Source organism: Cydia strobilella, chromosome 10 (genome assembly GCF_947568885.1).
Source record: "Cydia strobilella chromosome 10, ilCydStro3.1, whole genome shotgun sequence".
Taxonomy (NCBI): Eukaryota; Metazoa; Arthropoda; class Insecta; order Lepidoptera; family Tortricidae; genus Cydia; species Cydia strobilella.
The window spans coordinates 1,391,463-1,416,417 of record NC_086050.1 but is presented as its reverse complement, the minus strand read 5'-3'; the positions used below and the strand labels follow the sequence as shown (position 1 = coordinate 1,416,417).

Below are 24,955 nucleotides of genomic sequence, written 5' to 3'. Positions count from 1 at the left end.
TTTAATAAAGATCGGGAAAATCCGTTAACTCTACGAGACTCAGATTTTTCTGAGAGGACAATTAATGCGTTGTTTTTCCGTATATTTTTATCTACGCCACTAGGTACCTAATATGAATGTTCGACATTACCTTAGCCTATTAAGCCAAATAAATTAGTCTAGTTTTTTTTTACATATCTATTAAATTCCAATTGATTAAGTGGAAAATAAATAAGTAGTATCTTTGTAATATAACTTGTCCAATAACTATAATTGTGTAGGTAACTTTTGGGATGGCTAGGTTAGGTAGGTACTTATGTAACATCCTCGACTTATATTTACGGTTAAAGCACATACCAACACAATTTTTTATGTAGATAAAACTCATAGTCGGTACATTATTAATAAAATTATTCCCGTTTTTAGATGCATTTGCCAGATGTGATCTACACTACATTTATTGTATCATCGCGGGGGCCCGTAGACATATGCCCTGTGCCCAGAATTAGATGATGTTAAGAAGAATCCCTCGACAAATTTAAAACAGCGCCGTCAAGTGAGTTAAATTGAAACCTATATAAAATCCATCTCTACAGGCAATACTTTTTTAGGACTATTCTACGAGTTATAGGTACCTTTTTTGAGTAATTCTACAGCAATCTCATTCCCCTGGCATACCTATTCGCAAATTCCCAGGAGAGGAGATTCCGCTCATCCGTTATGGTTGTAGATGGAACTTGACAAGGTACACAGTCAACAAAAATGAGTTGCTCATAAAGCGGCATCTCCTGGGAATTTGCGAATACGTATCATCATCATATCAGCCCTTTATCGCCCACTGCTGAGCATAGGCCTCTCTTTCAGTACGCCACTTGTCCCGGTCCTGAGCTAATCTCATCCAGAAGTGACCCGCAATCTTCCGGATGTCGTCAACCCAACGAGCCAACGGACGCCAGGGGCTTCTTTCATTCGAAAGCGGCCACCATTCCGTTAACATTTTAGTCCACCTGCCATCACTCTACCTAGCAACATGTCCCGCCCAACTCCATTTTAGTTTGGTAATGGCGAAACCAACGTTTGCACCTTGCGTCGACGGATCTCCACAATCGACATTCCTTACTCGATCTTGAAGCTTGACGGCCCGGCCGCGTATTTTATGCAGAGCCTCCTTAGTGAGCGTCCATGTCTCGGCACCGTATGTCATGGTGGGCAGGACACATTGGTTGAAGAGGCGAGTTTTCAGGCATTGTGGAATGTTAGCAGGTTTCAGGATGTCCGCTAATTTATTAAATACCGCCGAATACGTATGGCCAGGGTAATGAGATTCTTGTAGAATGGCCCTCTTACAGTTTCCTAGCACCAGCCAACTACGGGAAATTTCCGGCGTTCGGCCCGCGGATCTCTACACATTTATAACACCTCTTAATCTCGTTCAACAACAATACGACACGGAGCTCTCGATAGCGCACACAGCGATTGGACACGGCCATTGACGGATATTTTAATTATTATAATAAAGTGTAAGTAATTCGACTACTTTGTACATTAGATTTAGATCTGGCTGTCGAAAGTGGTAACATGTTATTTAAAATAGGGGAGACTGGGGCACAATGGATTACTTTTTGGCAAGAACTGTGATTGCCCTGTATTTAAATATTTATTTTACACACAAATTCTGTTTTGTATTTATTTGATTTTTTTTATTCGTTCAACATGTCTCTTTGATACACGTATCTTTGTTTGGCACCCTGGCTGATTGGTCAGAATACGCGATTTAGCATTACCTACGTTCACCATTTGTATATTGTTTTATTTACTGAATATAAAAGTTTTTCGTTACCTTAACTTAACATTTTTTAATTTAACTACAAACAAGTGAGCAAACAATTATCAAGATAACGTATTTAATAGGTACAGTCGCCATCAGATATATCGGAGCGGCCGAGGTGCTCAAAAATTTCTGATCAAGCACTCTCTATCCCTCGACTCTAACGCCTTGACAATAGAGTAGGCGTGTTCAGATATTTGTGAGCACCTTGGCCGCTCCGATATATCTGATGGCGACTGTACTTACTCAATTGATTAATTAAAAGATTGAATCTAATCACGATCTAATCTTAGCGTTTTGTGATTTATCATATTTATCAGGTGCGCTACGCTTTGAAATATATGTATATGTATAGCTGAAATTTTCACAGATGATGTATTTCTGTTGCCGCTATAATAAAAAATACCAACAGAATAAAATAAATATTTAAATAGGCTCCCATACAACAAACGTGATGAACGTGAACGTGATGTTTTTGCCGTTTTTTGCGTAATGGTACGGAACCCCTCGTGCGCGAGTCCGACTCGCACTTGGCCGGTTTATTCAACGCTAATCATACACCATACCGATCAACTTTTAATATGGGACCAATCCTGAAAAAAAAAAAATGGCTGTAGGTACCTTTTCATACACCTATTTACTTAAACTGAAATAAAAGTCATATACGAAGAAAAAAATATAATACAAATTAAAATATTTTCATAGAAAATAATTTAATTTGTTCTTGGACCTATTTACTTACTGTAGGTAAGTATTTATTGATTGTTTCGTCCCTAGTTTTTGAGTAACAAACCTGAAACTAAATTTATAGGTAGGTACAGTTAAAATGACATCTAACGCCTGCCACAATCACGAACAACGAACAATGAAACCAGCTAAGTGCCCTACTGCTTCTAATAATATATACGAGTAATTCGATACAAATAAGTAGTTTCCCCTTTCCAAAAATAAAACGACGTCGTGGATTCAAGCCCTTGTTGGTAGTTTTACACTTAACTTGATCTTGTCTGTGTTCAGATGGTGAGTTTAGAGGCAGTGACAGAACCTGTATGGCTGGGCGAAGGCCCACACTGGGACCACCGGGAGCAAGCGTTATATTTCGTCAGCATCTTCGACAAGTCTATCCACAGATACGACCCAGCTAACGGCAAGCATACGAGAGCTGTGCTTAGTAAGTATCTGAATATTTTATGAGATGGTGCGGTGTGTTTCGGACTTTTCTTGAAATGGTGACCACGCTGAATGTGTGTTTGTTCCATATAGCGTTGAGCCCATAAACATATATTATACTTCGTAAAGACCTGCCTTACGAGCACTACGAAAGGGGCCGCGACCAGCGCGCTCGGTCGTGTCGTGTGGCGAATTGCGCAGTGGAAAGACGTCACCATTGTGTAATAGTTATTTGTGCAACAAGAGAGGAAAGTTGGTTTTTCTTGCGAGTGTTTATTTTGAGTCCCAAGAAAGCGAAAGATACTATAATTGACTCACGAGCGAAGCGAGTGATTCTAAGTTAGAATCTTGAGCGTAGAGATGTAAAATAACTGCTCTCGTGTTGCACACATAATTTTTCACCTCAGTAGTGAGAACATATTAAAGGGTAAAATGTATTTCGAATTACACAGAATAATACAGAAACAAAAAAAAAAATTGTAATAAAAGTATGAAGTGGCAGTTCATGGCCGTCACTAAATTAAAAAGCTACTTTGTTTCACTCCCTGGAGTGAGGAAAGTCGCACTTTCCTGGAGTGACGAAAATAGGCTTGTTCGAGCTGCTGAGGTGAAAAAAAAGTGTAAGCATACAAATCCGACTGAACACCGACGCCTTTCGTAGTGCTCGTAAGGCCGGTCTTTACGAAGTAATATATTTATGTCTATGGGCTCAACGCTATATGGAACAAACACCCAACCCAATTAATCATGCACATAAATATTTCATTTAGCAGTTGAGGAGTTTTCAGTGGCAAAGTGACTTTCCGCGGACTGTCTAGTTCTTTAGAATAGATAGAGAAGTCTAGTTGCATCTTGGTGATCCTAACAAACATATATAATACTTATTTTAGGTGACATGCCCGGCTTCGTAATCCCCATAGAAGACAAGCCCAACCACTTCGTAGTGGGCCTGAAGCGGCGCATCGTCGAGGTCGAGTGGGACGGCAAAGATGGAGGCGCTCGTGAACTCAGGACGGTTGTTGAGGTGGATCAGGATAATCCTAATAATAGGTTTAATGATGCCAAGGCTGATCCTCGCGGCAGGCTGTTTGCTGGTGAGTAAATATAAAAAATGTGACTTTGTTTTATGTCTGACCATGCCTTGACTTGAGGGGTCAATATGTGGTTATAACATAATGAACAACTTTTACCTTGGGGCCTAATGACCTACTTATTCAGACAGAAGAAAATCAACCTGTATAGTTAGTGTTGTAAATCGCGCAGTCAGCTTCAACCAAAAAATGAATCCTTAGATCTTAATGGGCCTCAACAACAGGCAGCTGAGCTGGATACCTAATCACTTAAGCTGCAAGGGCAATGTCAATATATCCACAGCATTTTGTCCTAAGTTTTTTTAAATATTATCCTAGATACTAAAAAGAGCTCGACTTCCCCAATTTTGCCAAACCGATTTGTCACTTAAGTGTAAGGATCGATATTTATTTTGTTGCATTTTTTTCGTCAAGATGATTGGGTAGTAACTGTTTAAATATCTTTGCAGGAACGATGGGTCACGAATATGAGCCCGGCAAGTTTCACCTAAAGAAAGGCAATCTCTACCGCATGGACACCGACGGCAGCGTCAAAAAGGTGGTGGAGGGCGTGGATATCTCCAACGGACTGTGTTGGGACGTGAAAGAAAAGGTCTTTTACTACGCAGACTCCTTCGAGTATGATGTGCGGCGGTATGATTATGATGTGGAGACTGGAGAGATTTGTAAGTTACTTATCCTCTTGTTCTTAGTGCTTTCCTGGTTGCATACCTACTAAAAGAAGGCCTGTTTATTGCTAAGAATTGGCGCAATCAAGTGACATCTGATCTCAATGGTCAATGGGTCTGATTTGTTCCCTTTACGATAACGGACCGGTTAATCAAATCGAATGATTCTTCGTACTTAAGTTATGGCAATTCATTTGCACAAGCTGGGTTCGAGTAGACGACCTAAGTTTCCGCGCTACCAGTGCTTAATAAGCATCACCCACTAAGTCAACTAAGTAGTAGAACTTTCCTTTTCGTTCGCAGCAAACCCTCGCTTCGTGTTCAACTACGCGAAACACGGATTAGAAGGTATCGTGGACGGCATGACCATAGACACTGACGGCAATATCTATATCGCCAACTTCGATGGACACCAGGTTAGTGGAACAGGAGAGGTCCGAACTGAAGACAGTTAAAACATGGACATTGTGGGTGGGCCTTTAAAACACCGACGAAAATCTCTTGTTAGCAAATTCGATGGATACCAGAATAGTAGAATTTTCAGTACGGGTCCGAACTGTCGGATACAGTCTTTGAGGCACGGGGTGCATTGGCTGGCTTAAATACTAACTAGGTAGGTCTGAAGGAGTGCCTGGCGTCCGTTGGCTCGTTGGGTGGACGACATTCGGAAGACTGCGGGCCACTTTTGGATGAGATTGGCTCAGGACCGAGATAAGTGGCGTACTCGAAGAGAGGCTTTATTCTCAGCAGCGGGCGATAGAAGGCTGATATGATGATGATGAGGTAGGTACTAGTATGTGTGCTAGTATCAAATCCGAACTGATTCCATCATTCGCCTTTAACTGGGAGGATTATAAATTTACGACAATAACCACTTTAAATCAGCGTCACCCCAAAGACGAAATTTAATCGTGTCTTCTCTTCTTCAGGTACTAAAAGTCGACCCTCGCGAAGGCAAACTCCTCCAGAAAATCCGCATTCCTGCGCTCCAGGTGACCTCATGCACATTCGGTGGCCCTACATTTGAAGACCTGTATGTAACGTCAGCCTGTATGAATCGTGGAACCGAACAGCCCCCGCCTTGCGGGTCTACGTTTCGGTTAAGAGGGTTAGGTGTACGCGGACTGGAGAATGTCAATGTCAGGCTTAATTAAAGTATTTTATTTATATATTGCTAAGTTACCTTTTCTTTATGGTTCCTATTATTAACTGCCCCTACGAGGCCCTACATTGCATGTATGAATTGCGGGACTGAACAGCTCCCGCTTTGCTGGTTCACGTTCAGATTAAGAGGGTTGGGGAGCAGGGTTGGAGAATGTGAATGTTACTAGCTTAATTAAAGTATTATTTATTGCTCCCCCCTTTCCTTTCCCGTTTCGTCATCGAACTACTTAACTAGTTAATTTTAGAATAAAAAGACATGTACCTATAGTTGGTCAAGCAAATCTTGTCAGTAAATAGGAACAAAAAAAAACTATACTCATCCTTTTCTTTTGGGTGCTAGTACTAGTGTAAGACAAAGATAGTATGATTCTCTCAGTCTGTTTGAAATGAGACAGTCCCTTGACAAACTACCTATATAGGTAACACTCAATTTTATAGATGCATTGATTTCATTTTTAAATTTTTAAATGGCAATAACATAAACATAATCACATAACAGTTCAATCACACACAATTCACTTAAAACTTATAATTGACATTGGGGTGTCCCTTAACACCCAAGCCAGTCACCATAAAGGTGCATCCATCTTGAGGATCCCCTTCGCCCGGTTTGTTCATGTAGCGAGATGTCGTAACGAAGAGGATGTCCAAGTTAGGCCCGCCGAAGGTGCACGAGGTCACCTGAAATTTTGTATTATTTTTCTTATTTATTTTAACGACGCACTAACTTTAAAAATAACGGCAGTTTTTATTAACCTTTTCTAGGTCGTAATAACTCCTCATTTCACCAAACTGTTGGTTTCCGAAATCAAATGAGTTAGCCCATACCTACTTAGTAGTAGATAAAATTCTTATGGGACAACCTTGGCTGACGGTCCACAGGGCTCAGAATTGTCGTTGAACGTATAAATAAGAGACAAAATATCAGTGCTCATCACACAAGTAGGTAAATGCCATCATCAACTATTTTCACTACCAACTAGGTTAAGCGGCCGTCTTCTTTTATAATAAGTTAGTAAGTAATTCCTAGGCCAAAGAATAGGCATAGCCATCCAGCGGGGTAATGTAGCCAGCCTGATGGGCACCCTTTCGCAGGGGACAGACTTGGGGGACCTTTCATAGGTGGGTATTTTTCTATATTACTTCAATTTTTAAGTAATTTTATTTTAATGTTAGTTTAGTTTTAATTTGTTTAGTTTATATGTAGTTTTAATGTTTTTTTATATTTGTTTACTGATAACAATTAGCATATATATATATATATATATATATATATATATATATATATATATATATATGTCAGTTTGTATTTGTACCTACCATGTGTGTAGTCCTAATAAATAGGTACCTGTTTAGCTGGTATCGGCACTTGTCGCAAAAGCTTGCCTTCAGGAGACACTTGAATAACAACACCGTTGCTGAACACCGCGATCCACAGATTGCCGTCGGTATCGATGGTCCCCCCATCCGGAAAACCGTCGAGACCATTTTTCGGCAGGTCGAAGATGTGCCGCATGTTTGCTGGAAAACGTGAAAGTTGGAAAGGTTTAAATACCTATTATTGAATACGTAAGTAGGTACTGATATCTAAAGAAAGTAATACTTGAGATCAGAGTAGTATTGAAGTTAATTCTCCACAAAATATTTCGTCTGTTTCTACTTATTTGCTTAAATAGGTTTTGTGAGAAGTTGACCGGAGATTTCAAAAGTAAAATTGGGGGTCCCTTTGTTTGACATAATTATTGAAAGTCATAATGTAATGATTGTAATAATTCTGAATCCGTTAACTTTTCAGGATTTTCCTCGGGTTATCCTATAGATAGGTTAGGTTAGGTTTGGCAATCCTGAAAAGTTACGCGTTTCTGAGAAAAACCAAATTATGACTAATGATAATATGACAATCATTACATTATGACTTTCAATAATTATGTCAAACAATAGAGACCCGTAAAATTTACTTATCTGACCGCTGTCACGTATTTTTTGCTGATGGCGATATCATGGATAACCCCATCTGTTAATTAACTTATATCCGGTACACTTACAGATATTCCCAGTGTGTACATCATAGTCGTATCTCCGGACTTTCCTCTCTAGCGAGTCTATGTAGTACATCGCCTTAGCACTCAAGTCCCAAGCCAGGCCATTTGAGATCCCGATCTTTTCCGCTACGCGAGTAATTTTGCCATCAACACGATAGAGGGAGCCCTGCTCTTGGGCAAAATCGCCGGGGGATTTCTCGTAGCCCATTGTGCCTGGAAATATTGTTGAAGTTTGATTAATTTTCACGGCGATCTGTCTACCCTTGTCGTGAAAAAATTATAACAAACGAAATACCAGACTTCTTTCCGGAAAGCGGAAAATCAAGCCAATCCATGAAGCAACGACTTTAAATGTAGTATGTAGTCGAAGAATTACTTAGTTTTGGGTACAGAAAGCGTGAGTACTTTAAATGTTTACTTCATTAAGAGCTTAGATAGAGTACAATAAACTGCCACTTCGATGGGTAGGAGTGGTAGGACATTCAAGTTAGGTTGTTCTCTATAATTTATACCTAACTTTATAATTTACCTTTATCGTTATCTGTCCAACTAGCGGACTGTTAACAAAGACAAAATTTTAAATACAAGTTTTCCATTTTGAGCTAACATTCCTCAACTTTCCGTAGACCCTAACCCCGACAACATTCTAAATTCCTACAAGCCCGAATAAGTAGTTATTTTTCTCGCCTCCAAAGATCCTGCCCCTAGGATCCGCCTTGCCATCGTTAATCCTGTTCTTCGTAGCGTCCTGGTCTACCTCCCCAATCTTCCGTACAACCTTTACTGCACTGCTTTCAGCGCCATCCCACTGGATAACCACGAATTCTCGCTCCAAGCCCACTACGAACTGGTCTAGCGCACCTTCTACTGGTACTATGAAGCCGGGATGGCCGTCTGAAATTATAAAAAAAACTGGTTTTACGAAGGTCTACTTTTTGAATGTAACGGTTGAATCTCTCCAACCGTTACATTCAAGATATGATATCTTCTCAAATAGCATATCTACGGTATAGGTACTTATGGTTGAAGGTTTAGCTCCGTGAGACTGATTTATAAATATCTTAGCTAAGTAAGTACCACTTAAACTAGATTTATTTACCTTTCTCTACCTAATAAGGTAGATGCGTAGTGGTTTGCTACGTTATTAAGAGATAAGAGGTATCTAAGAGAGGTAGCAAAGTTGCTCTATTGGCCGACAAGTTTCAGAAGTTTCGACAATGTTCTTTTATGTGTTCTCTATAATATTATACACGATGGCGCCATCTGTCGAACTCTGATCTGTTTAAGTTTCTAACTAGTTAACTATATGGTGCTGTAGTTACAGTCTTACTGAGGGTAGTTTTCGTGTGTTCGCCGGTCGCCGGATCGTACTTGTGGATGGTTTTTTCGTGGATGCTGACAAAGTAGAGGGCCTGGACTCGGTCGTCCCAGTGGGGACCCTCCCCGAGGACCAAGGGACCTGTGATTTGTTTCACTTCCAATGGCATCTGAAATTTAAAATTCTATCGGTTTGGAAGTTCCATTTAAGTAATATATTGGCACAAAAATTTGCGAGTGCTTGACCACGAATATTGCAAACTTTCGTAGGCTCCATTGGGGGAAATGAAAAGCGACGCCAACGCAAGACGTGGTGAAAACATGAACTTTGGGACGACTATTTTTGGCAGCTGCCAATAGGGAATGTTACGCGAAACTCTGCGTAGGGGGCGCCACTACCACAATCTGAGGGTCTATCGCGAAACAAGAAAAACGAAATTTTGTTATCTAACATCTCTGTCACTCTTGCATATTCGAGCGATAAAGAGGCAGTTAGCGAAATTTCGCATTCGCGTTTCCCGGTAGGTCCTCTGTAAACAAACCGCCTTGATGCATCAATGTTACATTTTATTATCTCTGAAAACTTGTTAAAAACCTGTTAAAGGTACAGTATGTATATGTTACTCTATGGTTTACTAAAAAGGCTAGAGCTGCACTCTGGTGGCAGAACATTGCAGAAATATCTCCTATTGTACTAATACCAAAATATACCCATGTCCGAGACGACATGAGCGAAAAATAACCTAAAGCCTGTTCGGCCACCCTACTATGCGTTAGTAAAATCTGTGGTTAGTATCAACCAATTTATAACGAGTGGACTGTCCCATACTCGGGTACTCAATTAGGCATGCGAATTTTAATCTGTAGTTTTTGAAGGTATTTTCATTTTATTGTTATTGTTTTTAAATTATTATGATTAATTATTTTAAGTATTTTTGTATTTTTTTTTTATATTTAGTAAATTTGTATTTTATTTTATTTATGTTGTTTGTTTATGTAACTAGGGGTGTAAGTAGGTACATACCTGAAATAAACGAATTGAATAACACCATTCATCCGTAACACGATAAAACAAAAATAAACCGGTTGGTTGAAATAATTAGCAATTAAGAATGCAACAGTTTTCCTTATAGCTACATGCATATTCTAGCAAAACTATGTAGGTAATTAACTAATCTTTAAAAAAAATCTACCTACCTATAGTAGTAATTTTTTACATGGAAAAAGCACTTTAATTTCATACTAAATTTGGTTTTACCTAATTTAGTGCTTGTAAAAATAGTTTCGTAACAACTGGTTATTACACTTATTACCTACCTACTTACTTACGTAGGTACCCACTTTTATTCTATCAAAGTTATTTGACTTAACTAGTAGTGGTATTGGTAGTAGTAGTGGTAAACTATTTATTTATTTTTATGTTTATATTTCTTCATTGTTTTATACTTTTGTATGTTATAGTTTATCACGAATAAATGCGATGATTTCTGATTTCTGACTTATATGAGCCATAGTGATGTTGAAAATTAGAAAATTGTACAGAGAAAACTGATATTCGCCGATTTATCTTCACGAGAGTATATTCAGGAAATCGATTTTCCTGTCTGTCTCGTAATTATGTCCTCCTTAGCTCGTAAGGCCGATTCTAATAATTTGTTAAGGTTGATCTTGTTTTGACACGGCCTTGACAATCGCTATCACTGATTGGTCCCTGTTCCTAAAGTGCGCGTCATAGAGGCGTTACATTAGGCAGAGAACCTAGACAAAGTTGTATCATAACAAAATCAAAACGATAACAACATTTACTTTAGAATCTGCCTCCATAATTATACCTACATTGGTTGAACTGTGCGAACTGAAGTACAGCTCATAGGTACCTGATACCATAACTAAAACCACTAGAGAGTAAGAGCAAAACTACAGAGCTTACTATGTAGGTACTCGACTTGTTGAATGTCCATTTGTTTTATGAAAATTTTCGGTTATCATTATCAATCGCATTATCAACGAGAATTAAATATTACAACTGTTGGTAGGTACAGCCATTTAACAAGTCACGACACAAACACTCAAAACCTTATCTTTATAGTTTTAAAAATAAATTAAAAAGAAACTCGTCCATAGATAATTTAATTTAACCTTACCTTGCGGCGGCTGAGCGACGACTGGCCGGCCGGAGGCGGACGCCGGTAACAAGGCAAACAAAACAATCAGTAAATGAATGGTTGGCATTGACAGCTACACATCGTACAACACAGATCGTGCGATGAACTCCTGCGCCGACAACTGCAACAATCCTCTGGTGCGGTTCGATAAAAATTTAAAAAGCTGTCCAGTTGCTTGGGGGTATTTATTGACCGGCTCGAACAAAATGAACTGGATTATGTATATTCGTATCGAAAGTAACGTGCTTTTAGTACAAAAAGTGTCACAATTTTTCCATGTCATTTTTTAAAACTAGAAAACGAATAAGCTAGTTCGCCTGAAGGATAACGAACAGTAATCAAAAAGTTAAAAAAAAACGGTCGAATTGAGGACCACAGCCATTTTTTAATCGATTAAAAAGAGTAGGTACCTTCATAGATAAAACCGCCGTATTTTTATGCAATGATAGCTGCTATCTAAAGGGTCACTTAACCTTTACATAGAAGTTATTCTTACGTGCCTAAGATACTGGCTCTGATAAACACGACATTTAAGTATTTTGTTGACTTTCTATTGATAGTTAAGATGTCTAAGATGACGATAAATAATGCTACTTAATTAATTTTAATTGTGTTAGAGTTTTGAATGATTCACGGTTAGTTTCACTACTTATATTGACCGGGATATCACAAAGAAAGGAAATCACTGTCTATATCCCGGTCAATATAAGTTTAATTGTGTTATTTTTGTTAAGTTTATAATTAGACTTATATTGACCGGGATATAGACCGTGATTACCTTTTGTATTATTTGTGAGCTCCCGATATTTCGACGCAGTTACATGCATCATGTTCACGGGTGACACACAAATAATACAAAAGGTAATCACGGTCTATATCCCGGTCAATATAAGTCTAGTGAAACTAACCGTGAATCATTCAAAACTCTAAGTTTATAATTATTAAAAAAACGCTATTATACTTATACCAGGAAATAATATTTGCTTCAAAAACTGTTTTTCATATAGCCTAAGATACGTTATGTTATATATATAAGGTCGACCTTCACCGAATCGTCTGACGGATGAAACTTATATTTTATGAAAGAAAATATGTTCCTGAACATAAATAAATAGGGTTGCCTAAAGAAATATGGTCAAGGCTATTTTCAATAGTGAAAAAAAAAAACATTTTTTTTTCTAATTTCACCGACTTTTCTAACGAACGAAATAAGTTCCAATGGAAAGTATACAACTTGTACAACATTAATCCATTAGATTGCCAATCTTTTTCCGGTCACTATTATGTGGTTGCCGTGTTTACTGCAACGTGATACGCTGCGTTATAGAAATCCGGCTCGAATGACCATCAATAATTGAATAGATTCAGGGACATTTATTTATTATTTACAATGTACATATAATTCTACAAGTCAGAATAACATGCATTCCCAACAAGATCATATATCCATACTAATATTATAAATGCGAAAGTCTGTCTGTCTTTCTGTCTGTGTGTTCCCTCTTCACGCTTAAACCGCTGAATCGATTTAGATGAAATCTGGCATAGAGATAGGTTGAGACCCTGAGAAGGACATAGGATAGTTTTTATCCCGAAAATCATCCCTTAAGAAAATAAAAAGCGGAGTGGAATTGAGATAATTAATGAAGTGCCTGCTAATTTGTGTGCATAATATGCTCAAATTGAATGATTGCTATGAGAATTTTTCCAGGCGCTATACTTACTTTAGCTGCTGTTACTAAGTCCACGCAGACGAAGCCGCGGGCAAAAGCTAGTAATAATTAATAATGATAAAACAAAATAATAATTTAATCATTTTATAATTATATTGAAGCTGACCATAACTAGAATAAATACAAAATATCCCCGTCATAGTGTTCACATTTTGAGAACGTTTACCACTTTAGTATGCGGGAAATATATTAGCAGTATACAATTTAAATAGAATTTTAAACATACATTTTCATTTAATACTTCAGTATTATAGTATTATAATTCATTTTAATAACAAAAAACTTCCGTTAGACACAGACACCGTCAACGCAAACTCCTGATGACACTCCTCGGTACGGAGTGAAACATGTCGAGCGTTTTTCGACTTAAACTACGTGAGTGACCCGTTATTAATATTTTAATATTATAATACATCATAAAAATAATTTATTTACATACAAGATAAGTGCATTTCCGTTGCCAGGGAGGTTTTGGGATTATACTGGCCAAGTTTTACTATGGGACCAACCCAGAAATCGCGAAAAAAAATTTGGCTGTTTCATACATTTTGGCTCGTCCATTTTGGCTGGACCTCCCAACATCTTAGTTTAGGTACTAACATAGTAATTTAAGTATATTTGTAACTAACGAAATATGGATTGTATTATCGTCCGAAATAAATGATTTTTATTTTATTTTTTCTATGGGAGCGTAAATTTTTTTTTCGCGATTTCGTGGTTGGTCCCATAGTAAAATTTGCTCAGTATAATCCCAAAACCTCCCTGGCAACGGGAATGCACTTATTATTTAGCCACCCTGTATAATACAGTGGTACTACTAAACGAAATTAACAACTAGCTTAAATCGGAAAGAACTACTGTTTGTACCTCATAAGAAATCGGTGCATTTCATGCCTTGGTTAACAATCCATTATTACCCGAACTTACGGGTCTCCGGCAAGCTCGGTTCTCCATACAAACGTAGTTCCGCTCTCATTTTAAAACGACTGGCTAGATTGCTCTGAAACTTTGTACTTACAAGGTATGTCTATGTCTGTAATTAGTTCATGTAGCTTCAGATACCATAACTGTAATAGATGTCATATATTAAAGAAAAAGTGACGAAGCCCTCCAGTGGTGAAGGTCGGATTTCAGATACCATAGTTAAAAAATAAAGCGAATTTAAGTTTTTCATACAAAACTCGTTTTTGCTCTAGTTCGTTTGTCTTATAAACTGGAGCTATATAAAATAATTTCAGACCTAGATATACCTCATGTATGTGCAAAGTTTCATTACAATCCAACACGTAGTTTTAAAATGAGGGCGGAACTACTACTGCAACTACAATTCGGCCGAGCTTGGCGGGCTTTTACGTTAAAGCAAAGCAAACCTTGACTGCGCTCGCTTGATTACTTACTTCGTTAAAGCAAAATTAAACCTTAACCACTACAATTTAAAGTTCACATTCGGATGTCCCTTGACACCGAGACCGCTTATCCTGAAAGCAATGCCGCTCGGGAACTTGGTTATCTACTCTATCGATTTCGTTATAATAAAATTGAACCTTATGCACTACAATTTAAAGTTAACATTCGGGTGTCCCTTGACACCGAGGCCGGTTATTCAAAATGTACAGTACAGCCACTAAACTTAACTTCTGTTCTTCTACTCTATCGATTTCGTTATAACAAAATTGAACCTTGTGCACTACAATTTAAAGTTCATATTCGGATGCCCTACACCAAGGCCGGTTATTCAAAATGTACAGTACAGCCACTTGGGAACTTCTGTACTTCTACTCGATCGATTTCGTTATAACAAAATTGAACCTTACGCACTACAATTTAAAGTTAACATTCAGGTGTCCCTTGACACCGAGGCCGGTTATTCTGAATGTACAGCCACTTGGGAACTTGTTCTTGTACTCTATCGATTTCGTTATAACAAAATTGAACCTTATGCACTACAATTTAAAGTTAACATTCGGGTGTCCCTTGACACCGAGGCCGGTTATTCTGAATGTACAGCCACTTGGGAACTTTTGTTCTTGTACTCTATCGATTTCGTTATAACAAAATTGAACCTTATGCACTACAATTTAAAGTTAACATTCGGGTGTCCCTTGACACCGAGGCCGGTTATTCTGAATGTACAGCCACTTGGGAACTTTTGTTCTTGTACTATGTCGATGCAGGCCGTCGTCACGTAGAGGATGTCCAGGTTAGGGCCGCCGAAGGTACAAGAGGTTACCTGGCGTTAGAAACCTTCAATTAGAAAACAGACATCTGAATTTCTAGTGTTACTAAAGAGTTACCTATTGATTGTAGGTATATAAAGTATAAGTAGATGCAACGGATAGTTGTTTGGCCGGATACCGGATGTTCGGCCTGACCATCGGCCGAATATTCGGTATCCGGCCGCCGAATATTCGGCCGACCGAAGTATACCTGCATTTCGGTTTTTCGGATGCGCATTGTGCAGGTTTCGACCAGTTTCGCAGTATCGTTCGCGCGGACTCATTTCTAGATTCGAAATGAGTGCGCGTGCAAGTGAGTGGAATGATTAAATTGTTTTAGAATAATAAGCGAGTACGCGAGTCTGATATAAACAATTATAGGCCCATTAGTCTTACCTCCCATATCTACAAACTGTTTATAAAGGTCATAGAAAATAGAATTGCCCCACTGCTAGATAAACATCAGCCACCCGAGCAAGCCGGTTTCCGGCCTAGTTTCTCCACAACCGACCACCTCCATACTTTAAATCAATTAATAGAAAAGTCCAACGAGTTCAGCGTGCCTCTATACCTTGGTTTTGTAGATTATAGCAAAGCATTCGACAGCGTCAAACACTCCGCTATATTTTCCGCCATGCAGAATCAGGGTGTAGACCCGACATACGTTGGACTCGTTGGAACAATTTATAATAACAGCACAGCCAACATTAAATTACACGCACCTGGTCCTATATTTAAAATAGAGAAAGGCGTTCAACAGGGCGACCCGCTGTCTCCTAAACTGTTCACCAGTTGCCTAGAGGAGATATTCAAAAAGCTGGCGGTCTCGTGGGAAGGATTGGGCATTGTCGTCGGTAATAAACGGTTAACTAACCTGCGTTTTGCCGACGACATCGTCCTTTTCTCCCACACGGCATCTCAACTACAACACATGCTACAAGATCTCAGCACAGCGAGCCTTGAGGTTGGACTCACAATGAACAGAGCGAAAACTCAGTTGATGACCAATGGAGCAAAACACAGGGTCACGGTAGATGGGCAGGATATACAGTATGTTGATGAGTACATTTATTTGGGCCAGATAGCCTCCTTCGAAAACAGGCAAACCATAGAGGTCAATAGACGTATTGACAACGCCTGGAAGAGCTTCTGGTCCATGAAGGCGCTATTGAAGGGCGACCTTCCCCTGTGTCTCAAGCGCAAACTCATCGACATGTGTATCCTGCCTATCCTAACCTACGGTGCTCAAACATGGTCATTAACTGAGGCGTTAAAGTCCAAACTCAAGGTTTGCCAGCGAGCGATGGAGCGCAGTATACTAGGTGTTCGCAGAACTGATAGAATCAGAAACACGGAACTGCGCTCCAGAACTCGAGTTGTAGATGTAGGTGTCCAGACCGCTAAGCTTAAGTGGGACTGGGCTGGGCATGTCTGCCGCATGCACCCTGAAAGGTGGGCCAAAATGGTTACCGAGTGGGACCCACGGAACACCATAGATGGTGCTGGCCGGGGTGCAGGCAGGCCGAAAAGGAGATGGCGGGACGACTTAGACGCATTTTATCCAAATTGGCGGGACACTACAAACGACAGGGTCGAGTGGAGGAAACGAGGGGAGGCCTTTGCCCAGCAGTGGGACACTAAATTAGGCTAGTAAAAAAAAAAAAAAAAAGCGAGTACGATTATGACCGTAACTGTTTCTTAAATCCAATTTGTTTACTTCGAAATCAAGCAAAGTTACTATCCGGTATCTGGCCGGATAGTAGGTCACTATCCGATATCCAGCCGGATATTGAAATAAGGGCCGGATACCGGATAGTAACCGAATATCCGGTGCATCTCTATTATAAAGCCTAAGAAAAATACCATTTCGTTTAACAGCGGAACTATAGTTCTCTTTTTTGATAAATATATCATTAGAAAAAAGATAATCAAACTTTCTTGAAAAATATTGAAAAACGCTAATAGTTTATATTACTTATGAAAGCAAAAGAATGTAAAAGATCGTATATGATTTATAATTGTCACATATTTGCTGTGACTTATTTTTCAAGTGATATTTTAATAAAAAGACACGTCAAGATCACTTACCTTCTTTCTAATGCTTAAAACGATTTATTCCATGGCCATTGAAATTTAGGCTCTGAATTTCTGTGTGATGTGCCTATAGACCGCAAGCCAGGCGCAAATTTCTTCAGTCATCGCCTCTCGGGCGAAAACTCGTATAGCGGTTAACGGCAATGTATGATGAACCCTCGTGAACGTCAGCTGCCGCTCCGTTGGTGGTTTGAGGGATGGCAGCCATGGAAACGCGTAACACGGTCTTTCCACCGCGATACAACCGGCTGACGATTTGTTTTATTTTAACAATAGCATCTAAACTATTATCTGACAAAGTATCAAACGGGAGGCGATGACGCCGATGACTGAAAGAATTTTCTTTTTTACATGTTCATGTGACCAGCTGACGGTCTTTCCACAGCGATACAATCGGCTGACGATTTTGTTTAGGCTGACGATTTTGTTTAGTCACAATAGCATCTAAACTATCATCTGACAAAGTATCAAGCGGGTGGCGATGACAAAAAAATTTTTATAGACTTTATTTGCTGCCATTCCTCAACCCACACCAACGGAGTGGCAGCTGAAGTTCACGAGGGTTCATCATACATAGCCGTTAACCACTATACGAGTTTTCGCCTGGGAGGCGATTGGTCATGGAAATCTGTTCCTGGCACGCGGTCTTTTAGGAGATTCTCTGGAATTTTGTTAGAATGGTGGTGGTGATATAACCTAATAATAACAACTATAACAACAAAAAACTCTCCCTTAGTAGATACCTCAATAACACGGCCACCTAGAGATTGCCGTCTGTATCTATGGTACTCGGGGTACACCCGTCCGTCCTTAGGCTACATACCTACTTAGCTGGCCAAGGAACTGCCCTCAGCAACTCTACTTCGGGTGACACTTGTATCCCACAGCCGCCTCCAATCACGGCTACCCAGAGATTGCCGTCTGTGTCTATGGTACACCCGTCCGTCCTTAGGCTACAATTACATACGTGCCTTGCTGGCACAGGTACTGCTCTCAGCAACTCTCCTTCGGGTGAGACTTGTATGACACAGCCGCCTCCAAATATGGCTACCCAGAGATTGCCGTCTGTGTCTATGGTACACCCGTCCGTCCTTAGGCTACAATTACATACCTGCCTTGCTGGCACAGGTACTGCTCTCAGCAACTCTCCTTCGGGTGACACTTGTATCCCACAGCCGCCTCCAAACACGGCTACCCAGAAATTGCCGTCTGTTTCTATGGTACACCCGTCCGTCCTTAGGCTACAATTACATACCTGCCTTGCTGGCACAGGTACTGCTCTCAGCAACTTTCCTTCGGGTGAGACTTGTATGACACAGCCGCCTCCAAATATGGCTACCCAGAGATTGCCGTCTGTGTCTATAGTGCACCCGTCCGGGAGGCCTACGACGTCGTGCTGTTTAAGGTCGAAGATGTGTTTTGGGTTTGCTGAAACAGAATTGTTAGTCTGATAGAGCCTAATGAAGCTGATGTTTTTATAAACCTTTCTATAAATAAAAAATATATCTATCTATGCTGCGCGCTAAAATTATTTGTCGGAGAGCCGAACTTTATTCTGATAGATTCCTATTATAATCAATGGATGCCCCGCCACTGCTAGATACTAAAATGATAGATCAGTTCAACAGTTTGGGGCAGTCGAATGAGCTGTATAGGTACTAAACAGCGTCAGTGTCTGAACTGCCGTCCAGTTCAGTCCAGTACAATTCATTATGTATCTATATTGCTTAGGGCACTAGAGATCAGTGGCGTAGCTAGGCGTGGGCGAAGTGGGCCCTCGGTCTCGCACCTAAAGGGGCCTCGCGGAAGCCAATCCTTTCATTATCTTGGGAATAGGTAAAACATTGAAAGAAAAGGGCCTGGCAGATGCGACTTCGCCCACGGCTAGATTAGTTCACACTACACAATGAGCGCTCTGAACCATTTTTATGGCGCCTCCGCTTTGTAATTTCTAATACAATAAATTCTCCAATTAGCTCAGCATGAAAACCAAAAACGATAGAAGTTTTTAACGCCGACTGTATGTGGACTGTATGTAAAGTCGACGTCTAAGATATGTTATGTTTACACTTAAGAGTAAGTTGTAAGTTTACACTTTAACACCTTACTCAATCGCGAACCTGTGACTGTGTCAATAAATTACTTAAATACTTACAGATATCCCCAGTGTCGGCATCATAATCATATCTTCTTATATTACACTCCACGCTAACAATGTAATACATTGCTTTGGCACCCACATCCCACGCAAGGCCGTTAGAAATAGTAATCCTATCGAATAGAGCTGTGATGCCGCTTTCATCCAGTCGGTACAGAGTGCCTTTGTGAGCTTCTATCTTATCTATGTTTGTTGCTGCGTCCATCGTGCCTGGAAAGTGAAATTCAAAGATGATAAACTTATTTATTAGGAGACTTCTTAGCCCTTTGAATGCCACGCCTATCGTGCGCGGCGCTGCGCTGTACAATACAACTTGTAGGAATTCACGAAGGTTGGTAGAGTTAGACCAAGCTAATGGCAGCAATTTTGCCTCTTTCTTTTGCTCTTTCGCTTGATAAATCATCTGTGAACAATCTTCCTCTAGGATCCGCCTTCCCATCATTAATCTTGCATGTTCCCCGCCGCAAGCTGGTCTACTTCTCCCAGCAGCCGCACTACCCTCACAGCGTCCACACTGTCCGTGCACCACCATAAATTCACGCCTCAAGCCCACCACGAACTGATCAAAATGCCCGTCTAGGCACTATGAAGCAACGAGGAACAAAAAAAGTTGATTCAGCCAGGTCTTTTGACTGATATAACAAACCTGCATACAGTCTTCCTCTAGGGTCCGCCTTCCCATCGTTTATCCTGTTCCCCGCAGCATGGTGGTCCGTTTCTGCTAGCAGCCGCACCCAGTGCCGGATTAACCCTTAAGCAAAATAAGCACTTGCTTAGGGAACTAGGTACGTCTAGAGGGGGCAGTAAAATCGTAGGCAAAAAAAACGGGTAGGGTGCATCAGCAACGCAGCCGAAGTGGAGTAGGTATACGAAACTTATTGTGTGTGCGTGTTAGTGTACAAGTACCAGTCTAATATCGAAGGGCCTACCTAAGTTCTACCTTATGCAAAGCTCGGCCTTCGGCCTCTTAAACTTGGACATTGGTCCAATTTCATGCTCTCGCAGCTGGGCCTTCTGCCTCGCTCACACTTCGCCACTGGTTGTATTATTATGAGACGGGCTGACAGTCTTATGCGGAGCTTGGTCTTCGGCTTCGCTCACACTTCGCCATTGGTCGGTTCCAAGCTTAGCGGAAGCGCTTATCGGTCGCTCCGTGCCTTCAGCCTAATAAAGAGCTCAGCTCTTGTCAGAGGTCTCTGCTCTACTGAAACTCGGCTTTTAGACTTACATGAATGCGCTTCTCAGGAAAGCTAGGCATTCAGCCCTGTGCGGAGCTCGGTCTTCGTTCTCGCTTACACTTGGCCATTTGTTTAGTTACAAAACTCTACTCTCTTGCATCTCTGCCTTTGGTCTCGCTCGGACACTCCTTTACCTTTAGCTCGAGCTTGGCCTTCGGCTTCGCATGAAAGCCCGCCACGGTCGGATGTGACATTCAAGCAATAAGAATACCGAAAAAAACCTATTTCTTTAATTATTTTTTAAAAAGCCCAACAAAAATAATTTGAATTAACTGTCGCAGGGATTATAATTCGACGCGAGAGCTATAGCCATAGGGCCTACCGGGAACCACGTTCGACGTGTTGCCTCTCTGTCCCTCTTGTAAATTCGTACGTAGGTGTGAGGGAGGCAACACGTCGAACGTGTTTCGCCGTAGGCCCTCAGAAAGGTAATTTCATTCATTCTATTCACGCCCGCTTTGATACACTTGACATTCGAATGGCGACTGTTATGTAGCAGCATTACCGCTGCAGCACCATCAATCTCATTGATAAAATGAGTGACGGATTGAAAATTCAATTCGCAGCAGTATTGCGGCTATGAAGGTCACCAGGAAACATCAATGTGATCTGGATGACCCTCGGGAAAGGGGGCACCATGATCTAGAACAGGGCATCAAAATACCTTAATCCGGCACTGGCCGCGCCACTCTTGCAGCGTTCGCCCCGTCCCATTGTACCACCACGAATTCACGCTCCAAGCCCACTGTCCCACTACGAAGTGGTCTTTATGCCCGCCTGGAGGCACTATGAAGCAACGAGTAACAAAAAAAGTTGAATCAACCATGTATTTAGACTGATTTAAGACGAAAGTGGAGGACCCGCGCGGAATCGTCTACATACAAACGTAGTTCTCATTTTCCTCTCTGGATATTAACGTTATTGAAAATATTTTTACACACTTTGCCGTACATCGACCACAGGTATGCCCCTACGTTTGATTTTTTTCGAATATTTAATTAATATAACAGTTAGGAGCATTTAAAAATTTGTATGAAATCTGTTTTTAGCTACTAATTTCTACAATAATTACAAAATCTAAAAGAGTCAAACGTAGGGGCATAGCTATGGTTAATATGTATCAAATTATGTAAAAAAAAATTCATAAAGTCAATATCCAGAGAGGAAAATGGGGACTACGTTTGTATGGAGAAGCGGCCGTCCCCTTTCCTCTTAACAAACCTGTGAGTGCGTACAGTCTTCCTCTGGGGTCCGTCTTCCCATGATTAATCCTGTTCCCCACATTCCGGTCTACTTCTCCTAGCAGCCGTACCACCCTCGCGGCGTTTGCCCCGTCCCATTCTACCACCACGAATTCACGCTCCAAGCCCACCACGAACTGGTCTAAATGCCCTTCTAGAGGCACTATGAAGCCAGGACGACCCTCTGGAAAAGTCGAATAGATTCTGTTAACGCGAGCTACAGACTAAGTCAGGACTCACTATAAAACAAGATTTTTGTCAAAAACATTTTTGGGATAAATACAAGCTTTTATTGCTACTCAACAGTGAAACGAAAATGTTTTAACCAGGGACCCGTCCACCCGTTCCCAGAAAAAAGCCATTAAATCGCTTAGTCGTTTATCGAATAGCCCCAACGATTGGCTTTCCCTTTGATTACCCGTTCATTTGACTTAGCTCTAGGAAGGAGTTTCCCTTTCAGAGATACCGCTAAAATGAAAGGGTATCCCCTTCCTAATTCAAAAATTTATGACATCTGTGCTGTTAACGCGCTAGTCCTTAACTTTACATAAATAAGCAATATTTGATTCAATTTTTACGAAGAGAAAGTTGAAAATGGAATAAGCGTTATAATTTATAATCGATACCCCTTCAAGAGGTTAGCTCTGCGCTTAGGGAACAGGTATCGAACCGGTATCAGCTTACCCGTTAAAACGGGTATTGACGTAATTGTATGAAGCACTTAAAAACCCAAATGAAAGGGTTTTAGTTAGCAGCAGCTTTGGTAAGCAAAGTCTTACGAAATACCCCTTCCAAAATCTTTGAAGGGGATACCGAGCGGGTCCTTGATTTTAACAAATCCAAACTCATTGAGGTTGCGTTGTTGTATTACCTATTTTATTACTATTGCTGTCTTCGGTCTCCATCATCAGATCAGTTCAATTTCATCATAATTTCACCGGTCTTTCATAAGTAGGGGACACCTGCGGTGGGAGCATGGTTCCATTTTTATCGCCTGTCACTTTCGCACTTACGTACATGTTAAAACGTGACAGGCATGGTGACAGGTGATAAAAATGAGACCGTGCGTGCTGGTATTGTTGCCTCAGGGGTTGGTTACAGCGGCCTTATTAAATAAATCAACTGAACGAACGAACGTATGAGTTCATCGACCAGTATCGAAATCAGTCATTGTGATTGACACCTGCCGGCCTAGCCAAGGTGACAATGGCTATCGCTTCGACAACGAAACGCTTTGTGTCTCTCTATCATTCTTCCATATTAGTGCGACAGTGACAGTTGCGTTTCGATTGCTACGGAGCGTTAGCGTGGAGAGAGTGGTATAGGTATACAATTAAAGGGGCCCACTGACTATCAGTCCGCCGGACGACATCGGCCTGTTAGTTAGAACAAAAATTTTACAGTTCCGAACAACTGACAGGCCTATATCGTCCGGCGGACTGATAGTCAATGGGCCCCTTTATAGACAGTATCCAAAGATTGCAAAAGCCTCCCCGCTACCCCAGGTAGCAGTGACGTCAGCGACGTCATAATGACGGCATTATTACGTCATAATGACGTTTAAATGCTACCTGGGACGTAACGAATTCATTCGTTCTGTTGTTTTTTAAGGCCGCTGTCACAATCAACCCAAGAGATAACTGGTATTTACCAGAGTTCATGTAGGTAATAGTTAAAAAAAGCTTATGATAAACAAAACATTGTCGTCTTAGAAGCTACTCACCCACTTTTGTGCTAGTATGTGTCCCAGTAGCCGCATCATATTTGTGTATAGTGTTCTCCAGTATACTGACGAAGTACAACGCCTGTGTGCGAATGTCCCAGTGCGGACCTTCACCTAGTAGAAGCGTCTGGTCCGAAATTTTTTCTACCTTCGGACACATCTAAAATATGGTTCAATTGTATATTTTAATATGTATGATATCATACACAATAAACTTAAATTGGAACCTATCATAAGAGTCCATCCTTCGATAATTGACGATGAGTCGATAAGGCAATCGCAATGTCATGATTAATATAGTTTGTCAAAGGACTGTCTCATTTCAAACATATACAGAGAGAATCATACTATCTTTGTCTTACACTAGTACTAGCACCCAAAAGAAAAGGATGAGTATAGTTTTTTTTGTTCCTATTTACTGACAAGATTTGCTTGACCAACTATAATTACAGAATATACCTTCCTAAAGTGACAAAAAAGCATTTATCCCAAAATAGTAAATACTCAAAACCAAATAGAGTATTCTGTACAAAGTGGCCCATTATTTTCTTTTAATGTTTGTTTTACAAGCGCAACATTCGCAACGAATGGCGATAAATAAAAACACGACCGAAGGGAGTGTTTTAAATCAAGACGAGTTGAGAATAATCCTTTTCGCTCGTGTATTATACAACGTTACACGTACATATGGCCCTTTAAAGTTACCGCTCTAGGGTGGTAAATTAGCACCATAATATTATGTACTATAAACAATATTTTAGGTTATAGAATAAGAAAGCACCTACCAAGAAAGCAGCCATATTTTTATTCAAGAACTGAAGTTAAACGCATGGCTGTTAATTAGTACGTCTTATGTCTATTAATATTAGAAAATATCAATACAAACTGGGATAAATAGTCGGAAATGTACTGACCTTCTGTTAGCCGCCGAGTTCGAGCAACGTTTGATTAGCCACTGAATTACATCTGCCATTAACGAAGCCACTTAATAGATAGCGGTTCATACCTACACTTCACAACGAGTTTCTTCAAATCGTATATACTATATTTAGTTACACAATGTTTATAGTAATAAATGTTTGATCATAATAGGTAATAAAATCCGTGTCGATTCACACGTGTATCTAA

General features: G+C 40.3%; 4 protein-coding genes across 4 annotated transcripts in view; 2 read left to right on the top strand and 2 right to left on the bottom strand.

The window, feature by feature from the left end:
• The window catches only part of LOC134744847 (regucalcin-like), a 290,519-nt gene that overhangs the window by 17,982 nt on the left and 247,582 nt on the right, over window positions 1-24,955 (top strand). The gene's annotated exons all lie outside the window — the stretch shown is intronic.
• LOC134744848 (regucalcin-like) lies at window positions 1,459-5,905 on the top strand. Its single transcript, XM_063678779.1, has 6 exons — window positions 1,459-1,497; window positions 2,825-2,978; window positions 3,868-4,071; window positions 4,518-4,733; window positions 5,040-5,152; window positions 5,666-5,905. The coding sequence occupies exons 2-6, from the start codon at window positions 2,825-2,827 to the stop codon at window positions 5,888-5,890; spliced, it is 912 nt and encodes a 303-aa protein (XP_063534849.1). The 5' UTR covers window positions 1,459-1,497; the 3' UTR covers window positions 5,891-5,905.
• On the bottom strand, window positions 6,377-11,541 carry LOC134744849 (regucalcin-like). The gene is made up of 6 exons (XM_063678780.1): window positions 11,404-11,541; window positions 9,273-9,429; window positions 8,630-8,836; window positions 7,946-8,155; window positions 7,249-7,421; window positions 6,377-6,581 (listed from the first exon to the last, which is right to left on the bottom strand). The coding sequence occupies exons 2-6, from the start codon at window positions 9,427-9,429 to the stop codon at window positions 6,420-6,422; spliced, it is 909 nt and encodes a 302-aa protein (XP_063534850.1). The 5' UTR covers window positions 11,404-11,541; the 3' UTR covers window positions 6,377-6,419.
• Window positions 13,334-24,914, bottom strand: LOC134744858 (regucalcin-like). Its single transcript, XM_063678789.1, has 7 exons — window positions 24,742-24,914; window positions 23,828-23,987; window positions 22,134-22,288; window positions 20,272-20,317; window positions 19,623-19,835; window positions 18,579-18,895; window positions 13,334-15,387 (listed from the first exon to the last, which is right to left on the bottom strand). The coding sequence occupies exons 2-7, from the start codon at window positions 23,985-23,987 to the stop codon at window positions 15,229-15,231; spliced, it is 1,050 nt and encodes a 349-aa protein (XP_063534859.1). The 5' UTR covers window positions 24,742-24,914; the 3' UTR covers window positions 13,334-15,228.

What these genes read in the sequence shown, in the direction of transcription:
- LOC134744848 (XM_063678779.1), top strand. Translation starts at nt 2,825, where the DNA reads ATGGTGAGTTTAGAGGCAGTGACAGAACCTGTATGGCTGGGCGAAGGC. An exon ending in GCATACGAGAGCTGTGCTTA is followed by an intron (nt 2,979 to 3,867) that starts GTAAGTATCTGA and finishes TACTTATTTTAG; the next exon opens with GTGACATGCCCGGCTTCGTA. An exon ending in CCAACTTCGATGGACACCAG is followed by an intron (nt 5,153 to 5,665) that starts GTTAGTGGAACA and finishes TCTCTTCTTCAG; the next exon opens with GTACTAAAAGTCGACCCTCG.
- LOC134744849 (XM_063678780.1), bottom strand. Translation starts at nt 9,429, where the DNA reads ATGCCATTGGAAGTGAAACAAATCACAGGTCCCTTGGTCCTCGGGGAG. An exon ending in ACACACGAAAACTACCCTCA is followed by an intron (nt 8,837 to 9,272) that starts GTAAGACTGTAA and finishes TTATAATTTCAG; the next exon opens with ACGGCCATCCCGGCTTCATA. An exon ending in TGTACACACTGGGAATATCT is followed by an intron (nt 7,422 to 7,945) that starts GTAAGTGTACCG and finishes CACGTTTTCCAG; the next exon opens with CAAACATGCGGCACATCTTC.
- LOC134744858 (XM_063678789.1), bottom strand. Translation starts at nt 23,987, where the DNA reads ATGTGTCCGAAGGTAGAAAAAATTTCGGACCAGACGCTTCTACTAGGT. An exon ending in ACCGGAATGTGGGGAACAGG is followed by an intron (nt 20,318 to 22,133) that starts ATTAATCATGGG and finishes GCTGCGGGGAAC; the next exon opens with AGGATAAACGATGGGAAGGC. An exon ending in TACCTGTGCCAGCAAGGCAG is followed by an intron (nt 15,388 to 18,578) that starts GTATGTAATTGT and finishes TTCTAACGCCAG; the next exon opens with GTAACCTCTTGTACCTTCGG.